We start from the raw sequence: 21,903 nt of genomic DNA, 5'->3' as shown, positions 1-21,903 counted from the left end.
CCTTGTTCTTTATAAATACCCTATCTCAGGTATTTCTGGTATAGCAATACGAAACGGACTAATACAGAAAATCTGAGGTGCTCACTAAAGGCAAAGGGAATACAAAATGGGGAGTAGAAGAAGGTAGTTATAAATACCAGCTTCAACCATGTAACCAGTTAATGAAATGGGGACTGTAATTGTTTTCCCCATTGTGTTAAGAATATGTGTCTATGTGTATATACTCTACACATATTAAGCAATTATCTTTGTTTTTGTTACTCTTGTTCTTTATCATGTACCATGAGACTTATTGACTTTATACCAGCATTTAAATATTGTTAACCTTACCTCATAGTATTTGCAATTTCAAGTTATAGGATATTGGGAGAGCAGTGAATATCATCAAAGGACTTTACCTTTTCTTCTTGAAAAGGATTCATGTGTTTCTGGTTATATACAGGAAAGTGCACCATGTTAGGCAAAACTATTATTTTACTGTACCATTTGAAAATTAAGTGTGATTTAAGGAGATAGTATGGTCACCAAGTTGACAAGGGGTGGACTTGTGAAGGTTAATTCTAGGTGTCGACTTGGTTAGATGAAAGAATGCTGAGAAACCTGGTAAAGCAATCTTTTTAGATGTATCTGTGAAGGTGTTTCCAGCAGAGATTAGTATGAGAGTCTGAGTGGACTGGGTGAGAAAGACCCACCCTCAATGTGGGTGAGAATCATCCAATCCTCTGGGGGCCGGAAAGAAGAAAAGAGGAAAGAGGTGAAGCTCTCTCTCAATCGGCTGGAGCTGGGATACACTCTTCTCTCTTGTCTGTGGACATCAGAGCTCGAGACTCTTCAGCTTTTGTTTTCCAGAACTTACACCAAGGACACCATCAGCTTCCCTCGCTTTGAGGCCTTTGGACTTGGACTGAGCCATGATACCAGCATCCAGTTTATAGATGGCCTATTGTGGGACTTTTCTTCATAGTCATGTGAGCTAATTCCCCTAATAAATTCCTCTGATATAATTATAACATATCCTATTCATTCTGTCTCTCTGGAGAACCCTGACTAATACAAATACATTTCAGTAATAACTCTTATTGTAAAAGGTTTGAATTCCCCACTCAAAAGGCACAGACTGACAGGATTATAAAGATGGACCCAATAATATGCTGCCTTCAAGAGACCCACCTCACCTGTAAAGTTACACATAGACTAAGAGTGAAAGGAAGGAAAAAGATATACTAAGCAAATAGAAATGAAAAAAGAAATGGAGTGGCTATTTTTATATCACATAAAATAGACTTTAAACCAAAACCATAAAAAGAGATAAAGAAGGCCACTATATAATGATAAAAGGATCTATCCAACAGGAAGACATAGCAATCATAAATATATATGCACCCAACATAAGAGCAGCCAGATTTATAAAGCAAACACTATTAGACCTAAAGAAAGAGATAGACACTAATACCATAATAGTAGGGGACCTGAACACTCCACTCTCAACACTGGACAGATCATCTAGGCAAAGTATCAGAGAAACACAATATCTAAACAACACTTTATACCAATTGGACTAGGCAGATATATATAGAACATTTCATCCAACAATGTCAGAATATTCATTATTCTCATCAGCCCATGGAACATTCTCCAGGATAGACCACATGTTAGGTCACAAAACATGTTTCAACAAATTCAAAAAAATTGGAATTATTCCATGTATTTTTTCAGACCACAATGGATTAAAACTAGAAATCAATAGCAAATGAAACTCTGGAAACTATACAAATGAGTGGAAGTAAAACAACATTCTACTTAGTGACATATGGGTCCAAGAAGAAATTAAACAGAAAATCAAAAAATTTATTGAAAGTAGTGAAAATAATGATACATCATACCAAAACCTGTGGCATACTGCAAAAGCAGTATTAAGTGGGAAATTTATCACATTAAATGCTTACTTCAGAAGAATGGAAAGATGGCAAGTAAACAACATAACACTTCACCTTTAAGAATTAGAAAAACAACAACAATCCAAACACAAAATTAGTAGATGGAAAGAAATAATTATGATCAGGGCAGAACCAAATGAAATAGAGAAACCCAGAAATAATACAAGAGATCAATGAAAAAAAAAGTTGTTTTTTTTTTAAAGATAAATAAAATTGACAATCCATTAGCAAGGCTACCTAAAAAAAGAAGAGAGAAGACCCAAATAACAAAAATTAGAAATGAAAATGTTGATATTACAACTGATACCGCAGAAATACAGGGAATCATTAGAGACTACTATAAACAACTATACACCAACAAATTTAAAAATCTGGAGGAATTGGATATATTTTTGGACACACACAAACTACCAAGACTGAGCCAAGAAGACACAGAAAATCTGAACAGAACAATAACAATCAAAAAGATTGAAGCTGTTATCAGCAGTCTCCCAACAAAGGAAAGCTCAGGAATAGATGGCTTCACTGCAGAATTCCACCAAATCTTTAAAGAATTAATACCAATTCTCTATAAACTATTCCAAAAAATTGAAACAGAGGCCACTCTCCCAAGCTCATTCTATGAGGCAAACATCACCGATACCAAAACTAGACAAAGACACAATGAAAAAAAGAAAACTACAGGCCAATATCCTTGATGAATATAGATACAAAAATCCTCAATAAAATATTAGCTAATAGAGTATGTCAACATATACATAAAATTATACATCATGACCAACTGGGATTCATTCCAGGGATGCGAGGTTGGTTCAGCATACTCAAATCAATAATTGTGATACACCACATCAATAAAATCAAACATAAATGCCATATGATCATCTCTACAGACGCTGAAAAGCATTTGACAAAATTCAACATTCATTCATGATAAAGACTCTCTATAAATTGGGTATAGAAAGAAAGTATCTCAACACAATTAAAGCCATATATGACAAACCAACTGCCAATATCATCCTGAATGGAGAAAAATTGAAAGCTTTTCCCTTAAGAACAAGAACAAGACAAGGATGTCCACTCTTGCCACTCTTATTCAACACAGTGTTGGAAGTACTAGCCAGAGAAATCATGGAAGAGAAGTAAATAATGGGCATCCAGATTGGAAAAGATGAAATCAAGTGTCCCTGTTTTCAGATGACATGATCCTATATATAGAACAGCCTAAAGACTCTACAAAAAAACTCTTAGAGTTAATAAATGATTTCAGCAAAGTTTCAGGATACAAAATCAACACAAAAATCAGTAGCATTTCCATATTCCAACAATGAACTGGCAGAAAAAGAAATCAAGAAACCTTGCCCATTTACAATAGCCACCAAAAAAATAAAATACCTAGGAATAAATGTAACCAAGGATGTGAAAAATCTCTATGGCAAGAACTACAAACCAGTGTTGAGAAATTAAAGAGGATACAAGGTGATGGAAAGATATCTCATGCTCTTGGATTGGAAGAATTAATGTTGTGAAAATATCCATACTACCCAAAATGATCTACAGATTCAACACAATTCCCATCAAAATTCCAATGACATTTTTCTCAGAATTGGAAAAAACAATGCTAACATTCATATAGAAGAACAAAATACCACAAATAGCCAAAGCAATCCTAAGCAAAAATAAATAAATAAATAAATAATAAAGCTGTAGGCATAACACTACCTGACTTTAAACTATACTACAAAGCTATGGTAAACAAAACAGCATGGTACTGGCACAAAAACAGACACGCAGACCAATGGAACAGAATAGAGAATCCAGAAATCAACCCATGCCCTACAGCCATCTGATCTTTGACAAAGGCACCAAGACTACACAGTCGGGAAGAGACTATGTCTTCAGTAAATGGTGCTGAGAATATTGGACATTCATATGTAGGAGAATGAAACTAGACCCATACCTCTCTCCATATACCAAAATCAACTCAAAATGGATTAAAGAATTAAATATGCATCCTGAAACAATAAAACTTCTGAAAGAAAACATAGGGGAAACACTCCAATAAGTAGGCATATTAGTCTGTTTTTGTTGCTTATAACAAAGTACACTGAACTGGGTGATTTATAAAGAAAATGAAATTTATTGCTTGCAGTTTCTCAGGCTGAGAAGTCCAAAACCCACCTGATGGTGGTGACAGTGACCCAGGGGTCTCACATTGCAAGATGGTGGAAGCAGAGAGAGCAGAGAGACAGACTGTTCTCTTCTTTTAAAGCCCTCAGAAATATGCCACTGACCACCATTTTTAATCCATTCACTAGTGCATGATCCTACGATCCAATCACCTCTTCAAGGCTCCACTTTTCAATTACCATAATCTCCCACCCTCTTAACACTCACAGTGGGGGCTAGGTTTCTAATACATAAAATTTGGCAGACACAATTCAAGCTTCAGGGAGTTTTGGGGGGACACAATTCAATCCACTACAGTAAGATTGGGTATAGACTTTATGAATATGACCCCAAGAGCACAGGCAACCAAAGGAAAAATAAACAAATGGGATTAAATCAAACTAAACAGATTCTGAACAGCAAAAGTACTATTAACAGAGCAAAAGGACATCCAACAGAGTGGGAGAAAATATTTGTGAAATATACATCTGACAAAGGATTAATAACCAGAATGTACAAGGAACTCAAACAACTTAACAGCAAAAAGCAAGTAACCCAATTAAAAAATGGGCAAAGGAGCTGAATAGGCATTTCTTAAAGGAAGATACATGAATGTTCAACAGACACATAAAAAAATGTTCAACCTCACTCAGCATTCGGCAAATGCAAATCAAAACCACACTGAGATAGCATCTCATTCCAGTTAGGATGGCTAATATCCAAAAAACTGAGAATGAAAAATGCCGGTGAGGATGTGGTGAAAAAAGAACCCTCCTACAGTGCTGGTGGGACTGCGGTGGAAAATGGTGCAGCATTTATGGAAAATGGTTTGGAGGTTCCTCAATTACAGATAGATCTACCATATGACCCAGCTATTCCACTGCTGGGTATATTCCCAGAGGAATGGAAATCATCATGTCAAAGGGATACCTGTACTCCAATGTTTATTGCAGTTACATTTTCAATAGCCAAGAGTCAGAACCAGCCTAAATACCCATCATAGGATGAGTGGATAAGGAAAATGTGGTATATCTACATGGTGGAATACTACTCTGCTATAAAAAAATAATGAAATACTACTGCTCACAGCAACATGGATGGACTTAGAGAAAATTATATTAAGTGAAATAAGCAAGGCACAGAAAGAGAAAAATAGCATGTTCTCACTTATTTGTGGGAGCAGTAAATATGCAAACAAACGGTGGGAGGTGGGGAAAGAAGACACAACAATCACAACAATTCCTTGAACTTGTTAAGACAAGTGAACAGATATGATGTTGATGGGGGGGAGGGGCAAAAAGGAGGAATTGGTAAAGGGACACAAAAATCAACTGTATTGCATATAGGTAAATTAAAAATAAAAATAATAATAATAATAAGCATCTCAGATGTACATTAAATTATGAACGCAATTGGTCCTAGAGAATGGGGTTAAGGCGGGCAAGAAGGCAGAAGACTCCTTTTCTCATTTTTTTTTATAAAATTCTATAAGTGATTGATGTCATCAGAAGTTTTAAAAATAAATTAAAAATTAAAAGTTTGTAAAGAAATAGGTGCAGCCAACAAACAAGGGGTGGAAAAGGTCTTCATTAAACCGTACTCTCAGAGCACAAAGTGGGCAGCACCGGGGGCCACCTGGGAGACACAGAAGGCTTCCCAGGGGAGGTGAGGGCTTAGTAGGGCCAGGCGGCATGAATAGAAACCCCCAGCCAGGAAGTGGGGGTGATTCTATCCCTGAATTAACCAGTTGGCTTTCTCATTCTTCTGTCCCTCCTCTTCCCTTTTCCCACCATCCCTTCTTATTTCCTTTCTTTTCTTCAATAAACATTATTGAGTGCTATGTGCCAGACTCAGGTCTGGGCATTAGGGATACGGAAGTGAACATACTGTAGTGGAGACAGGCAATTAACAAACACATAAGGAAAATATACAATATGTTAGATGGTGACCAGGGGGAATCCACCTGAAAGCACAAATAGACCAGCACAGATACACTCCTCGACTCTGGGTCATAAATGTCTCACATAAAAAAGGTATCATCCCAGCTGCCAAGTTTTACTTACTCAGTAAGAATGCCGTCTGCTGTGTCTCTTCCTTCAGGAGTCTCCCAGGACACCCGGACTGTCAGCTTATTGGGTTCAGCAATGCGTTCCTTCACGCTTGGGCACTTGATTCTAGGTGGTTCCATATCTGAAAATATAACCACAACATTCTCACCATCATCAAGAAAGAGCTTGTCAAATTGGAGGTCAAAACCCAAAGTTTGAATACCCAAACCTCTCGGCACTCCCCATTTTCAAAGAGTTTGCTCACCCTCTGTATTTCTTTTCCCTCCTTTCATCTCGCCCTTTCTCTCCTGACAAGTTTTGAAGATTGTTTGAGTACTCACATACACAGGGCTAAACCTGCAAGCAACTGGCCTTTGCTAGGTGTCCTGTGGAATAGTTTATTAGCCCCAGCTCCTTTCTCCCCACACTTCCAAACTCTGCCTACTGAGTTGTCAACATGGCAATTACCCAACTGCAGCTTGAAGTCATTCAGCTTTAGTGAGCCCCTCCCACTTTAAAGACAGCATTATAGAATGTTTGAGAAAGGTACCCTAGCTATCATCTATTTGATTCAATTCAAGGCAATAAATCTTTAATGAATACCTACCTTACCAAGGCTCTATTCCAACTGCTGGGGGTGGGGGTGCACAAAGGCAAGAAAACCATGTGCTCACGACTTTTCAAAGAGAAACAGTCTGTTAGGGGGATTATGTTGCCATGCACAAAATAACACAAGGTAGAAATAAACACAAGGTAGAAAAATGGCACTGTCCCAGGGAAGATAGAAGTGAATGCTACGGAAGTGTAAAGGAACCACCCAACTCTCCCGTTTTATGGATGTGCAAACAGAGGCTCAGAGAATTTACATGATTTATTTAAGACTATGTATGTAGATAGTGGCAGCATGAATTGTAACTCAAGTCAGAGCACTTACCACTGGAACATGTGCTCTCTCTTCCTGCTATGTCTATTCACAACATATTGCTAAATATCTTAAAACAGGCCATGGTCTGCATGGGTCTACTCTCTCCTCCATCTGCCACTGGACCACACCTATGGTTTTGTGTTCTGGGACAGCAGTTTTACCTTGGCGCTGGCTCTCCAAAGGTCTCTCAAATTTCCCCAAGTAGTTTCTCTACCTGGTACTTGAAGTTCCGCCCCCTTGCTATCAAAGATTGGTTGATAATGAGGGCTAAAAATAAATGAGATGTCAATTCTACAAGTGGTTGCATTTTATCTTATTACAGCTAAAGTGAAATCACAAGAGGAAGTTCAAACTTTTGCAAATTCTACTTGATAATTCTGAGCAGGTAAAGAACTATGTAAAGACAGCATAGTAAGTTACAGACAGTCAGCTTTGCATCACTTTACATATACACCAATAATTATTTAAATGCTATAACAGCCCGAATGAAAATTAAATGTCCTTTTGATTCTGAATCACCAATGTCTTTGAGACACTAACTACACCAAGTGAGAATCTCTATATACTTTCTCCTGTGTCTTGTCTAATAACTTCTCATTTTATTTATAGTAAGAAATTATGAATAATTTGTTAAACAATTTTTCCTTCAGCTATCCAAATTCAGTTTCATTCTTGTTCATGCTTCAATGCAGTGTGAATTTACAGCCTTTGTACACTAATCCTAAATTAAATAACTACCATATTTTATTGAATCTAAGTCACTATCGATTGTGAGATGGATCCCAATTTCAGGAATAGTAAAGTGTAAAAAAAATATGCTTCTTTGAATTCATAAAATGAAGTATGTAAATGTTACATAAAATAGAAGATATTTAAAATGCATTTGAGTGTCTATTTTCAGTTGCTAAATTTTTAAAAATTAATCTTTTTTTCACTATGGTAGGTGATAAAAAGACATACTTTTATAATTCAGATGAACATTTCACAGCTTTTGGAGAATCAGAAAGACAAGTACAAGGATATACAATGCCTGCCCCCTGCTGGTCAAACATAGCTGGCAATTGCATTATGGAGTGTATATTAATTAAAAATGTAAAGCAAAAGGGGAGGGGCCAAGGAGAGGACATGGATTTTCAGTGTAAAATTACTTTGTGTTACCATATTTTCTTGGAGCAATATTGTCAGAGTGAAGAGAGACTCTTAGTCTCTGTGTCAGGTAAACTAAACCTTTGGTTGGTAGAACGTTTTTTCTTTGTATAAACGAGATGTACTGACAGTGTGAGCAAACACACTCATTTGGGTGAAGAGTCTCAGAACTTCCCAAAGCCAGCCTATGTCCAGCTAATAATGATCAGTCGAAACTGGCTTACTTTTCAGAAGCAGTGTTCTCCCAAACCAGAAGCACAAAGAAATAAATCACTACAAATTATAGCTAATGCTCACTGAACCCTTCCTATGTGCCCAGCTCATGCTAAATTCTATCCCTGCCTTATTTCATTGAATTCTTCCAACAACCCATTACACTAAGTAATGTTATTAGCATCCCCTTTTGTAGACTGGGAAGCATTTCTTCTCCTTTGGAATTTCTTTGTGGTCTGGGATTTTAAGACACCATTACATATTTTTTAATTAGTTTAATAAGCCAAATGTTTCTGTGCATCAGCCTTTGCTGACCTAGTGTTTTCTTCCAACCTTTGCCCACATATTCTTTTGTGATCACTTGCCACAGCTTTCCCATAAGTCCTAGAAAAGTGGCAGCAGAACTAGCTTCTCTCTCTCAGCTCATGAGACCAGCTGGTCTGCTCTTCAGCCAATGCTCCAGAAACCTAAGCCTGTTATTATCCAACCATGGCCACCGTAGCTTTTGATACATTACCATAAGTTTCTGTGAATGAAGTGACTAGTTTCTATAGAAACATAATTACTATTCCCTGTTGAGTCAGAATGCCTGCAGAGCCAGTTATTGTGTGGGAACCCTGAAATCCTCAGTGAAAATCCTGGCCTCTGCTCTCTGCCCAATTCATTGGAGACATCTGACAAACTGTCATCCTTCTCTGTGCTCTAGTTTCCATTCTGTGTATAAAATATGAGAAACAAATACAGTATATTACATCGCATCAACTATTATGTATCTGAGAAGCCAAACTATTTACTTGGGAATCTTTAACGGGTCTAACAAGGTAGCTGGTGGAAATTAGAAGGAAGTTCAAAAGGATTATGTCTTGGCCAACAGGTAACTTAAATAGTGAAGGAAGTGACCCCATGCCAGTTCCAGAGAGAGTCTGGCACCTTCTGCTTTCACTATCTTGGAAGCCAGCTGCCATCTAAAGGAGTCCGATTGACTGAAGAGGCCAAGTAGTGAGGATGAGAAATTATAAAGGGAGAGAGAGAGAGAAAGAGACTCAACCAGAGTCCAGCCCATACAGCTTCCCCCAACTGAGGAACCAGACATGGGAGTGGTGCCATCTTGGATCCACCAGCCCCAATCAGTCACCTCAGCTATGACTACATACAGCAGAGATGACCATCCCCACAGAGCCCTCCGCAGATTTCCACCCCAGAGCATCTTTAAGCAATAACATAGTTGTTTGAAACCACTAAGTTTTGGGTGGTCTGTTGTGCAGCAATAGATCATTGATACAAATATAAAATAGTTTGAGGTTGGTGACAGAGGAAGGAAGAGTTCATTTCATGCCAAAGACAGAGCAAACCTAACCAAAGAAAACTCGCCCAATCGTTTGCTTCCCCTTTGGAGACAGTGTAATCCCTATGGATGGCTCTGGGAAGTGGTTCCATCTCTTTGGCACCATATACAATTTCAGAGAACTTTCCAAAAAGGACAAAAGAGCCAAGAAAAGAAGCAATGAAATCCACAATTAAATGTCACCATCTTCACCAGAAAGACGCTCAACTAAAAATTCATTGGCGATACATTTATATTAGAGAGGGTCACTAAAAGTTTACCTGTTCAGTTTGTACAAACAAGTCATGTAAGGTAAAAAGTGGGTCAGTATCTCAATCAATCAAATTGTTTTAAAGCTAAAACTAGCTTCCTGAAAGTTTGCAAAAGAATACCCAGGAAAAATTTAGCATAATTTAAGATCATCTGCAACAGTGCACTGATATATTTATTCTTAGCCCCACTGATGTTTGTATCATCAATTAAAGAACGTAATGAAGCCCAGCAAATGTTCCTGTGGGTCACTGGGCAAACCCAGCTATCAGACAGTTGGGAAGAAAGAAATGTGTGCCACCAATTTGCATATCTTAAGTCTCAGAGATTTTTTATTCCAGAATTTCTTTTTTATTAATAAATCTCCCATCTATTCTACTCTGTAGAAAATATAAAATAAGATAGCAATACCAAAAACTATGTTGGTTAGTACATTGTCCTTTGTTAAAGCAATTAAATGGCTACTCTTTGCATGTCAAAAGACATTTCCTGGGTTTTCATTGTCCATGGTTTTTAAACTATCCTTAATTATTTTTCTTCCTTTTTTGGCCTATGAAAAAGTGTTGGTCTAAAGGAGAGATCATGTGTCTACTCAAAGTTTGGTCTCTAAATGAGGACTTGTTGTAAGTCCAACAGTCCGCTGTTCTATCCAAATGCTAATATAACCAAAAATAACTAAAAATGGAAAGAAAAAAAATCCTCCCCCAAAAAACAGTGGTTACATTCTAAAGTTTATTTTTTTTTATATTAATGGAGGTTGAGGTTCTTTAAATACTTCACCCTCCTGCAATTTGCAGTATGTTCTTTCTCCTACATTGACTTATTTGTATCTAAATCTGTTTCTGAAATAATCATGAATTTGAGTCCACTGCCAGAGTGTGGTCTGCGTAAGAGAATTAATTTTAACTCATGGTGCTTTCAAATTAACCAGACCACAGAACTGACCACTTCAGAGTCAAAAGTAAGCTCAGCCTTCTCTCTTCCCTCCAGGTCTGGCAGTGAACTGGGATGACTTTCTCAGCACTCAGCACAGCTCTGGCCAAGATGCACTATTCAAGGTTGTGTGGAAATCTGGGAACCACTCAGCCACCATGTGTCAGCTCCTAAAATAGGCTGAGGCTCTGAGTTTATGCTCAAGGACTCCCTAGCCCCACCAACACACAAACACATTTATTAAACTAACTTAATATATTTAAAGCCAAAAGAGTAAATGACACCTCTGGAGTAAAATTCACTGGGGACAAACTCCAGCTTGTCCATTACCAAAATCAAAGAAAGACTTGTCTGCTTGTTTTTTTCTCTCTTTGTGCTGGGAGTGCTAAGCTCTCTTGTAGCTCACTGTCCCCCTTTTTGCACTCCCACTTAATTGCATGCATAATACCCCTTCCTCCAAATATTCCTGAACCTTGCCCTGGCAAAGTGTGAGATAAATACCCTGAAATTGGGGTTTATTTTTTGGTTCCTCCTCTCTCATTCTGAGAAGGTTCCAGGCCCATCTGGTCCAGCTTTAGACATGCTTGTTGCTTTTTCCTTTTGAGAACAATCAGCATTTTCTTTCCATTGCTACACACAATCTGGAAATCTGAACAGTATGATGATCCCTGTGGAACTCTGCCGAAGCTTGCTTAGCAGAAAGTTTTGAGCTTCTACTCTCCTCCCACCATCACCTCTCTCCCTTCCTATAGGAAGGAGTAGACACTTTTTTTTTTCATTTGTTTGTTTTGAAGAGCTAACTTGCACATACCAAATCACAGGAGAGATACTGAAAGCAACATCTCTGAAGCCCTCCTGACCTGAACATCACCCTGTGCCATGTTTTTCAAATAGAGCATGTCCAGAGTTCACACCCTCAGCACCATTCTTCCTGCACTGCTTGACCAGGACTGCTCTGCAGTCTTTTCACCAATGAGCACTACCAGATTCAGGGGAAGAAGTCTAAAACCTTGGAAAAAAGTTACCATGCCAAATATTCTATTGATACTCGGTTTGTCTATAATCTCCCCTTTACTGAATGGACTGAAAGTCTAAAAATTATGTTTTCATGATTCCTTTGCCAGCTAGGTGCCAGACAGATTTGCCAATGGGAGGCACTCTCATGAAATTAGATGGTGGGAAGGAGGCAGAAGCTTCTGTGCTTCTGGTAGAAGCTTCAATGAAAGTTTCCTCGTGCTCCTGATTTCCCCCTTATTAGTAATCATGTCAGTTATAGAAATATCAGCATCAGGATGACATGTGAACTTTTGGCTAACACTGTCATCCCACATTTTTTTAAAAAAATTTTTTGGTGGCTGGCCAATATGGGGATCCAAACCCTTGACCTTGGTGTTATCAACACCATGCTCTAACTGAGCTAACTGGCCAGCTCTATCATCTCACTTTTGTTCCTTCAGTCCCTGGTTGGTAGTGGCTTCTTGCTGTAACTAATCTCTGGTTTTTCCTCTTTTGCTCCTGCAGCTCTTCCTATACTTTTGTAACCAATTCCCTTTGTTAAATTCCCCTCTGTTTGAAATACCTAGAATGGTTTCTGTTTTCCTGACTACTAACCAATACAAACACCCATTTAAATACCAGTAAAAGAGAAGCCCAGAATAAATCTGAGTCAGTTAGCTGAGTATTTATGTGGACCTATTGCTCTTGTCAAATGGGTACAAGGTATGGTCCAGGCTATGACTCTGATACAGAAGTGTTCTGATCATATCTTCAGCCTGGTCACTTGGCTATAGCTCATTTACCACATAATTTCACAATGAAAATAGCTGATGCTGCCAAGGAAGACACCCCTGGGACCAAGGTCTCACATCAGCCTCCCTGAGGGTAGCATCAGATTTCAGTCTTACGCATGAAGTAATGCCCAAGACACTGAGCAGTCAGGAAGGAGTCCTGGGGGGTTAAGCACACTAGCGAACTAAGCTAAACAGTTGTCTATGGATGAGCAGATCCAAGCATGGCAGGAGCCAGGCACCTCTGGCCAGATGCCAGGCCTCGTATGTAGAATGGAAGACTGGACTAGAATGTTCTCTAAGGGCAGGTCCTGGCAGCTTTAACAGTTTATGAATAAATGTTTCCTGGGACAGTGGTTCTCAAACACTTGAAGGAGCTTCAAAAAAAAAAAAAATAACAGTGCCCAGAAATTCAGATACAAATGGCAGCCCGTGTTCAAAACCACTGCCCCAGAGCAGTGTGCCTCAATGTTTAAAGGGCATACCAACCCCTTAGGGGTCTTCTTAAAATGCAAATTTTGATTTGCTAGACTCTGCATTTCTAACAAGCTTCTTCCTGGTGCTGATGCTGCTCGTTCATGGGCAATAATTTCATTATAAAGGAACTGAAGTTCTTCTCAAATTTGACCTTCTAAGGCAGGTTGTAAAATCTTATCATGCATCAAAAAACCCCGGAGAGTTTGAAAATGCATACTGCTAGGGCCCACCTCAGAGTTTCTAATCCTGTAGGTCAGAGGGGGACCTAGGAATTTGCATCACTAACAAGTTCTCAGATGATGCTGGGGGTGGGAGGCAGTGGGACCAAACTTTGAGAAGCTCTGCTCTCGGACAATGGTCCTGGATCTTAGCTGCACATGAAAACCACCTGGGAAGCTTTTAAAACACCACCGGCCTCCTCCAGCTGCCCCAACCTAGGCTAATTGAATCAGAATCTCTAAAGTCAGGTTCTAAAAGATACCCAGGTGACCCTAATACATAGCAAGGACGGAGATCCACTACCCCTAGACCAGTGGTTCTCAAAGGGGGACTGATTTTTCTCCTTTCCCCGACCCCAGGGTTATTTGACAATGTCTGCAGACAGTTTTGGTCGTTACAACAGGAGGACGGGGATGGAGTGGGGAGGGGGTATTACTGGCACCCAATGGTAAAAGCTAATAATGACGTTAAACATCCTACAGTGCAAAGGACAGGACACTACAACAAAGAATTATCTGGCCCCAAATGTCCACTGGGCCAAGGTTCAGAAAACTTGCCCTAAGAGCATGGTCTAGAGTCCCAGGGCCCACCCCAGACCTGCTGAGTTAGAATCTGCATTTTGACCAGTGTCCCCAGATGATTCCTATGCACAATAAAGTTTGAGAAACAGTGCCCTAGGTCAGTGGCTCTCCGCTTGAGTGCTTCAGAATCCCCGGAGGGCTCATTAAAGTGCAAAGTGCTGGGCTCCACCCCCCAGTTTCTGATTCAGCAGGTGGTGGATGGGCCGAGAATTTGCATTTCTAAACAGTTCCCAGGGGATGCTACTGCTGCTGGTCCCAGCACCACACTGTGAGAACCATCCACTGCCCAACAAACCCAGAGTAAGACAAAATATACAAATCTCCTACAGCAAGCAAACTGAGTGCTTGCTGACCACCAGAGTCAACGACAAGGGAACTACATCTGTTGGCTGAAAGGCACACTGATGCTCTCTGCAGAACTGCCCCTGCAAATGTCAATAACTCTGCTCAATGCTACAGGACAGACCCCTGAACTAAAGTGTGGGGTCTGTGTGTGTGCCGCACCTCTGCCAGCCTGTAGCTGCCTCAATAGCAAGCCAAGAAAGAGACAAAAGTCATATGGAAGCCATCAGCTTTGAAGTCAGCTCTAAGATAAAGACTGAGGTTAGGTCTAGGGCTGAGCCCCGAGGGCCAGGGATGAAGAGAGCCACTGGCAGCAAAGCTGGGTGCTTAACGCTTTACAGGCAGGATATCGATGCTGCCTTTTAAATCCACCATACGAACACCCCTGCTCCTCCCAAAGCGTGTGCCTCCCCAGGGCGTTTTCTTACCCACACAGGAGGCTGGTCGGCCGCTCCAGGCCTTGTTGTCCATACATGTAACTGTCCGCTCCCCTTTCAATGTGTATCCTGGTGAGCAATAGTACTCACAGCGGGAGTTAAAATAGGCACCATCTACACACTTAAACCCTCCATTTGCTGGCATGGCAAGGGTAGGACATCGCTTTTCTGGAAAAGAGAAAATCAAATATTCAGCATATCTTAGTTTTCGTCCATACAGTTTCGGAGTCCAGAAATTCTGAGAGCATAGGGTAAATGCTTTATTAAAAAGTTAATTTAAATATAACAGATGAAATTACAGAAACAACAGGTGGTTGTATGTCACATAGAAGGGACAGAAAGTTTCGTGTCAGCCTGGCTCGAGTTGGCATCCCAGCTAAACCACCATCTTAGGTTGGGTTCCTGGGAAACAGATTCTGAGATAAGTATTTGTATGCAAGTAGTTTAGTACAAAAGTGCTCCCAGGGGAGACCTGTGAAGGGGTGGAGGCAGCAGGACAGGGATGAGGAGGAAGCCAAGCAAGGTGTCAACTCAGGTCAAGTCGGCCTTAGCCTGAGCTCTGGAGCACTGGTGACAGCTCAGAGCTGTTCTGCCTCCAGGCAAGGAGGCTGGGCTTTCATAATCATTTTCTAGTCAGTCATTGAGCAGCTACAGGCTGCCCATGGGAAATGCTTTCCCTTGTAAGAGAGCAGTCTTCTGAAGGACTGAAGTTTCTTCTTCCTCCAAAGAAGGTCGAAGATTCAAAGTGCTTGGAAGCTGGGAGATGGACACAGAACTGGTGAAAGGGTAACAGGGAGATCTGGGTGAAGCACCAACAGCGTCCCCTACAGTCACTGAGTTGTATAGTCTGAATCACATGGATGCAGCCCTGAAACAGTTTCCCCAAAGATGAGGTTAAAGTAATGATGCCTATACTGATAGGGGTGTTGCAAAAATTGAATGTGTGTGAAATGCTCTATAAGTGGTGGCTGTTTTGAACAGGGGCATCTACAATGTGCTGCGACAACGCTGAACCCCTTGCAGTTTTCCAGATGTGGTATGACCCATCATGAAGCTAACAGTCAGCCCTTAAAATACTCTTCTCCTCCTCTACACTAGGGCATACTCCCTTTCCCGGAATGAGCATCACTTCTTCAGTGACCCTTTCCTGCCTCCCTAAGCCCCACTCCTTAAGAGAATACTTCTTTAATCTGCTACCATGAGTCCCTGACTTAGAACCATTCTTGTACTTATCTCGGGGCTTCCGCCTCTGTCCTGCTGTCTCTGGTGTTATTCTGCGAGACCCTTCACAGCAGAGCCTGATGTGTCTTATATGTTTCTAACTCTCCAACACCTTTTCAGGATCTAGCACTTACTGAATAAACCTAACCTATCTGATGATCATATCTCTTCTCTCCCATTTTCCCAAACAGTTGATCACACCCTCTTCTCTGAAAAGAGCCATCTTACTTCTACCATATCTTAAAAACCCACTGGCTTCTGCTCACAAGGGAAGTCTTTCTCATCAATGTTCAGTGAAAAGTTCTGATCCCAGAGCAAAAGAACTTTGGCCCTGATTGTCCTTGAGGACCCAACACAAGGCTGGGCTACTCACGTTTGCAGATGACCTTGTCAGACCACCGTTTGTTTGACTGGCAGATAAGCTGGGAAGAGCCCTGCAGCTCGTAGCCCTTCCGACAGCGAATGTCGCACCTGGTTCCCAGGGCAGTTTTGTAGTATCCTCCTTGAGGGGCTCTGCAGTACACATCCCCGTACTTGACCTTGATAGGAGAGCACCATGGAGTATCTACAGGTAGCAGAAACAAAGGAGGGGAGAAGTAGGGAGTAATATCTTCAGGAAATGTGTCCCCTCACTCACGCAGCCCCAGGCTGGCTACCTTCCAAATTTTGGACCTCCAAATAGTACCCCATGTTCTCTTAAGTGTCTCTGGGTAGGGAGTTTGTGATCATGGGACTAGGTGTCAAACATATGTAAATATGAATCCCCTATGACAAGCTGTGTGATCTTGGACAAGTTACCTAACCTCTGTGAGTAAACACTTATGTCATAGGGCTGTTGTAAAGAATAAATAAAAAATGCATATCGAGCACCTAGCACAGAGCCTAACACATAGTAAATGTTCAATAAATGCTTGTTCTTTTTAGTATTTCCCTTAACTAGATACATAAATCTCTTGAGGGCAGTTGATATCATTGTGAACCTTAACCCCAGCCATCAGCCATCCATACATAGTTGGGGGGTCGGGGGGGTGTCAACAATTGGTCAATTTGGATTTCTTCTGAGCCATATGCTTATTCTCTGTAAAAAGTCATAATACTATTGTTAACTAATTTGAATGAAGCTACAATTTCCAGGTTTTTGCAACAGGATATAATTTTGGCCTAAAGTCGCAGAACTACCTCCGATAGGGAATCAGTCCCCCCTTTTCAGATGTCACCGATTACGTCTCTTTAGATAACAGAGCGACATCCTCCCCAGATGGCAAAGTTGCAGGGTGTTTTGATTTTGGTCTCATGGTTGCCCATAGCACACTATGATGACACTAATAAATCAGAAGCTCTTCCCTGTGCATAAGGAAGGTGCTCTCTGAGATCCATAAAATATATAAGGGCAAGACTAGCTCCTCGGTGGGGAAGTTCCCATACTGGTCACTGCACCAATTTCCCACATTCGATGGGGACCAGTAAGGAGCACCCTCAAGCCTGCCAGGCTCTCAATGCCATGAACAGGAACCACTTCCCTACAGCTGCCGGGCTCATTACTCCACACCAGCCCCTGAGCTGCCAGCGAGTGGTGCAAGTCCGCCATCGTGTGGCCAGAAAGGAGAACAGACCCTGCTTCACTTCCCCTGGACGTGCTTTTGACTGCATCTCAGCCATGAAAACCAACAGTTCTGTCCAGGTTTGGAGCTTTTATACTTTTGTGCTCTCACATCCTCTTTAGCTAGTACTTTCATCATATAATACTTTGAAGACAAATACAAGTGGGTCCTCAACTCAGGATTCAAGTAATATTCCCTGGACTTTCTGAGTAAACGTGATGTCCCAAGGACCACATCAATATACACTTGCAGGAGCTCACACAAGACCTACAGACCTTCCTTGAACAAAGTTTCTTTCCTTTAAGTGTTTATACATGCAGTCTGTATGTACTACATATATTTACGATATATGTATCTATGACCTGCATGTACATATATCACAAATTCACATGTTTCAGTGCAACATGTGATTAGATTTGGCTTCCATATTCTGAGTCTTTAAATTCTCCTAGCAGTGCTGGCCACACATCCAAAAACTGCTGTTGTCAACATGTGGGAAAAAATCTTGTCTTTGCTTATTTGCAAAAGGAATTTCTTTTGGATTACTTTCCAAGACAAATATCTTCAGGAAGATATTTTCACAGTTTAACAGCTCTGCAGTGATAGTAATTAAAATGTCAGTGAGTGACTTGAATTTAAAGTGCACATAAGCACCATGAATTAAAGTGAATTAGCAAAATGTTTAACATAGAGGTTAAGAAAAAGGAAGCTGTTGTGCTGCTTTAGTTAAGACAGGGTTTACTAAGGAGAAATCTAAATTAATTATTCAGGAAAGCTTGTACATCCCCTTGGGCCAATGTGGTAAGCATTCCAGCTAACTGGAGTTCCTGGGGTAGCAGACTAATGAGGAGCCACTAACAAGTTCTGGATGTAAGCCCAAACACCTGTTCAGACCCAAGTGTAACATTTGCTAGCAATGTGACTCTGGGCAAGTCACCTACCTTCTATAATCCCTGGTTCCTTCATCTGTAAACAGGAGACAATACTGACATATCTCTCCACACCTTTCCCCTTCCCTCAATTAGTGTCAATATATATTTGTATTCCAAGGAAAAGAATCAAAAGCGATGCTTGCCATATACTGATAACATAATAAATGTTGGTTAAATTTCACTCTATTTTCTTTGTTTACTTTAACTCAAAAACAGTTATTGAGTATATACTCTGTGCCAGACACTGTGAAGGGGCCTGAGAATCTAGAGCTAAATCATCAGTTAATAATGGTTTGCCTCTGACTTTTGAAACTAAAAAAACTTTTTAAAAATCACAGTATAAATTTAAGGTATACAACATGATGTTTTGCTACACATGTACATAATGAAATGATTATTATGTGAGGGTACTTTAAAAGTTCATGGAAAAATAGAATTGGAAATTAATACAAATCTTTCTAGGAACTGTTTGAAGACCCCCTCATAGGTAAGCAATTTAACTAACAATGGAAACAATTTTCCTAAGAAGGATTTATTCTTAAACAGGGCAGGCACATATTGTGGCTATTTGGTCTACCTTCCACACTGGCAATGCTGTGAGGTGAGGAGGGACACTGGGAACAATGACCCGCAGACACTAGACAACCCCTACTGTAGATGTCAAGGGTCACCTGTGCATGCATGTGTTTTAGGAAGATTTTTCAACAAGGGGCTCAAAGAAATTTTTTTAAACCCTCAATTACTTAGGAAGTTTAACAAATCAGAACATTTCCTTACTCCAAACATCTGATTAACAAATTTGTGCTTCGCTTGATTGGTTAATTCCTGAGGCTATGAAGATAGGAACTATAGTTAGCGATAAGCATTTGCATTCAGAGGTCACCAGCAAATGTGGTATATGGTGGGAAACCATCTGGACATAGGCACCAGGCACCAGTCATTATATTAGAAGGTTGTTCACTTGTGTGGAAAAAAACAGGGATGCTCTCCAGCTAAAGGCTGACCAGTACTACCCTGATTCTTCTATAGCTCAGATATATCCCAACAGAGCAGAGCAGTGTCCTCTTGCCAGAATGTGGACAAATTTTCTGGGCAAAATGCTACAATGGAACTTTGTTAACCAATTTTCTTCAAATTACTCCTCCACTATCAGAGGAACTAGAGTCAGAGAGAAAGCATCTAAATTTACCTTCGTTTTTTGTTTGTTTGTTTGTTTTCCAGGGCACCCTAAGCTTCAAGAAGTGTTTCACTAGTAGAAATATTTGTGGACATACTTACCTGAGCCTGAATAGAAGGTTCTTGATTAGGCTTTTTATACCTGCTGGGGGGTGGATTGCTGGATATGTGTAGAGATGAAGTTCTTTACCATTAAGTTTCATTTGAGAAACACACTTTACTTATCATTTCAGGAGCCATGCTGGGCTCAGAAAGAGAATGATGAAATGAGCATATGAAAATCAAGTTTTCTCATTCCCCATTCATCTCAGTACATTAGCAGCATCGGGTCCAGATTTGGCCTTGGGTGGTTTACTCTGGACGATTCTGGCTGTAATGTACGAATCAGGCAGAACTCATGACTTGATTTTCACTTTCATCAGCTAGCACCTGCCTTTGCAGAAGTGAGCATAGTAAAGAAACATCAGAATAAAATGACCATTGGAATGCTGAAGGACAGCACTTCAGAGATTTCCAAATGCTTTCGGTTTTCTTTCTTTTATTTTTTGGGTTTTTTTTTTCTTTTTATTTAATGGGAGCATATGTGTACTCATATTTATTTTAAAATATCTTTTGCTGGACAGGTAATTAGAACTTAAATGTGTTGTCTGGTCACTTTATTATAGTCTGCTCTGCAGGGCAAAAAGGAAAGTTCTCCTGGCATCAGCAGGTCCTCATTAGCACATAAGCAAAGCATTCACCTTTATATCTAGTGTGTAAAGACCCGACTTCATCGTCTTCTAGCGGTGAGTCTCCCGATCCTACAATAAAAAAGAACAGAAACTGCAGCAAGAAAAGCCACATGGTATGGACGCGTATTTCAAAGCGTTGCTTTGGCACAGTCCATGCAAGAGGTGCTATTAGAACACAGAGAGCCAAGAGCAAGAGCTTCTGTGGCCATTCATGAAGGGACATGGGACCTCTCAGAGTGAACCTGGCTGGGCTGAGGTTGCCAGAGAGAATTAAAATGAGCCTCAAACTGTTTTGGCTCAAACCACATGCCAACTGAAATTCTGGAATAGAGAGAAAGTCAGCTTCACTCTGAGAAGATGCCGATGTATATGAATCTCAAGCCAGGGGAGACACAGTAAAATGTGTGTGACTCAGACACAGCCCACAGTTTCTCCAGCAGTCAAAGAAAACACAGTAGAACTGGCTGTTTATAGTACCTGAAAACCAGTCCATCTTGTGAAATGCAGTTTAAGCAGGTAAATTAAATGTCTTATCATAATAACGAAAGAAATACAAAGCTGCTTTGGTATATTTGTAGGAAATGAGGGCTGAAATAGATGATCTTGATGTTTATCAAGAACCTCTAACCAAGGCATGCCTAAAGCAAAATTTCTTAATGAGTCTTGTAACTCATAAAAACACAGCCACAGAGAGAAAGTCTGTGTATTATTTTCAAGTTTAACTCTTTTGGAAGTTGGAGTTGAATCATTTCTAGAATATTAAATACTGAATTGCAGTGAGTGGTGGATCTTTGAGGTGGTAGCAGATCCCAAACTTCAAAACAGTAATCTTAAATTCAGAAAACTTCCCTCTAGAAACCTCCCTCTAGACTTCACGGTCTGATTACTGACCCTTTACTTAGCACCATCTTGGTCACCCATTTATCTACAGGTACGTGCAACCATAACAGACAAGGACATCTCTACTATGAAGTTATTCAGTTCCCCATGCAGGATGAGCTAACGAGCAGTGGTCCCTGTTCCACTTGTATTTTGGATGAGATATGAAGAGTGTAGAAACTGAAGGTGGGGAGGTGATGACTGCTGGACCATGTCCATTTGGAGAAGACCCCTCAAATAGAGAAGCCCAGTTTTGTGTTCTGCTTTGTTGCAGATTTCCTCACCTGGTCTCTGGCCACCCAGACCTATACAAAATTACAAACTATTCATTATTTCATATCAAAAAAGTGAACATGAAAACCAGAAAAGCAACCTAGCAACATGAATCAAAAACCTACACTCAAACCCTTTAATCTAATCATTCCACTTCTGGGACTCTATCCTAAGGAAATAATATAACTGCATGTGAATCGTGAATCTTCAATCATCTGAATTAAAAACAACCAGACACATGAGCTGCAAACTCTCTCTCTCTCTCTCTCTCTCTCTCTCTCTCTC

The 21,903-nt window shown here is 40.3% G+C and overlaps 1 protein-coding gene across 1 annotated transcript in view; it reads right to left on the bottom strand.

The window, feature by feature from the left end:
• Positions 1 to 21,903, bottom strand: part of SRPX (sushi-repeat containing protein, X-linked) — a 40,021-nt gene that overhangs the window by 16,850 nt on the left and 1,268 nt on the right. Inside the window, exons 2-5 of the mRNA XM_008579580.1 lie at positions 20,476 to 20,535; positions 16,400 to 16,591; positions 14,797 to 14,973; positions 6,167 to 6,293 (exon numbers count right to left, since the gene is read on the bottom strand). Of these exons, the coding sequence (XP_008577802.1) occupies positions 6,167 to 6,293; positions 14,797 to 14,973; positions 16,400 to 16,591; positions 20,476 to 20,535 (556 nt within the window). The remainder of the gene's footprint in view (positions 1 to 6,166; positions 6,294 to 14,796; positions 14,974 to 16,399; positions 16,592 to 20,475; positions 20,536 to 21,903) is intronic.

Source organism: Galeopterus variegatus, unplaced genomic scaffold, assembly GCF_000696425.1.
Source record: "Galeopterus variegatus unplaced genomic scaffold, G_variegatus-3.0.2 Scaffold1915, whole genome shotgun sequence".
Classification (NCBI taxonomy): domain Eukaryota; kingdom Metazoa; phylum Chordata; class Mammalia; order Dermoptera; family Cynocephalidae; genus Galeopterus; species Galeopterus variegatus.
This window is presented reverse-complemented; position numbering and strand designations above follow the sequence as displayed.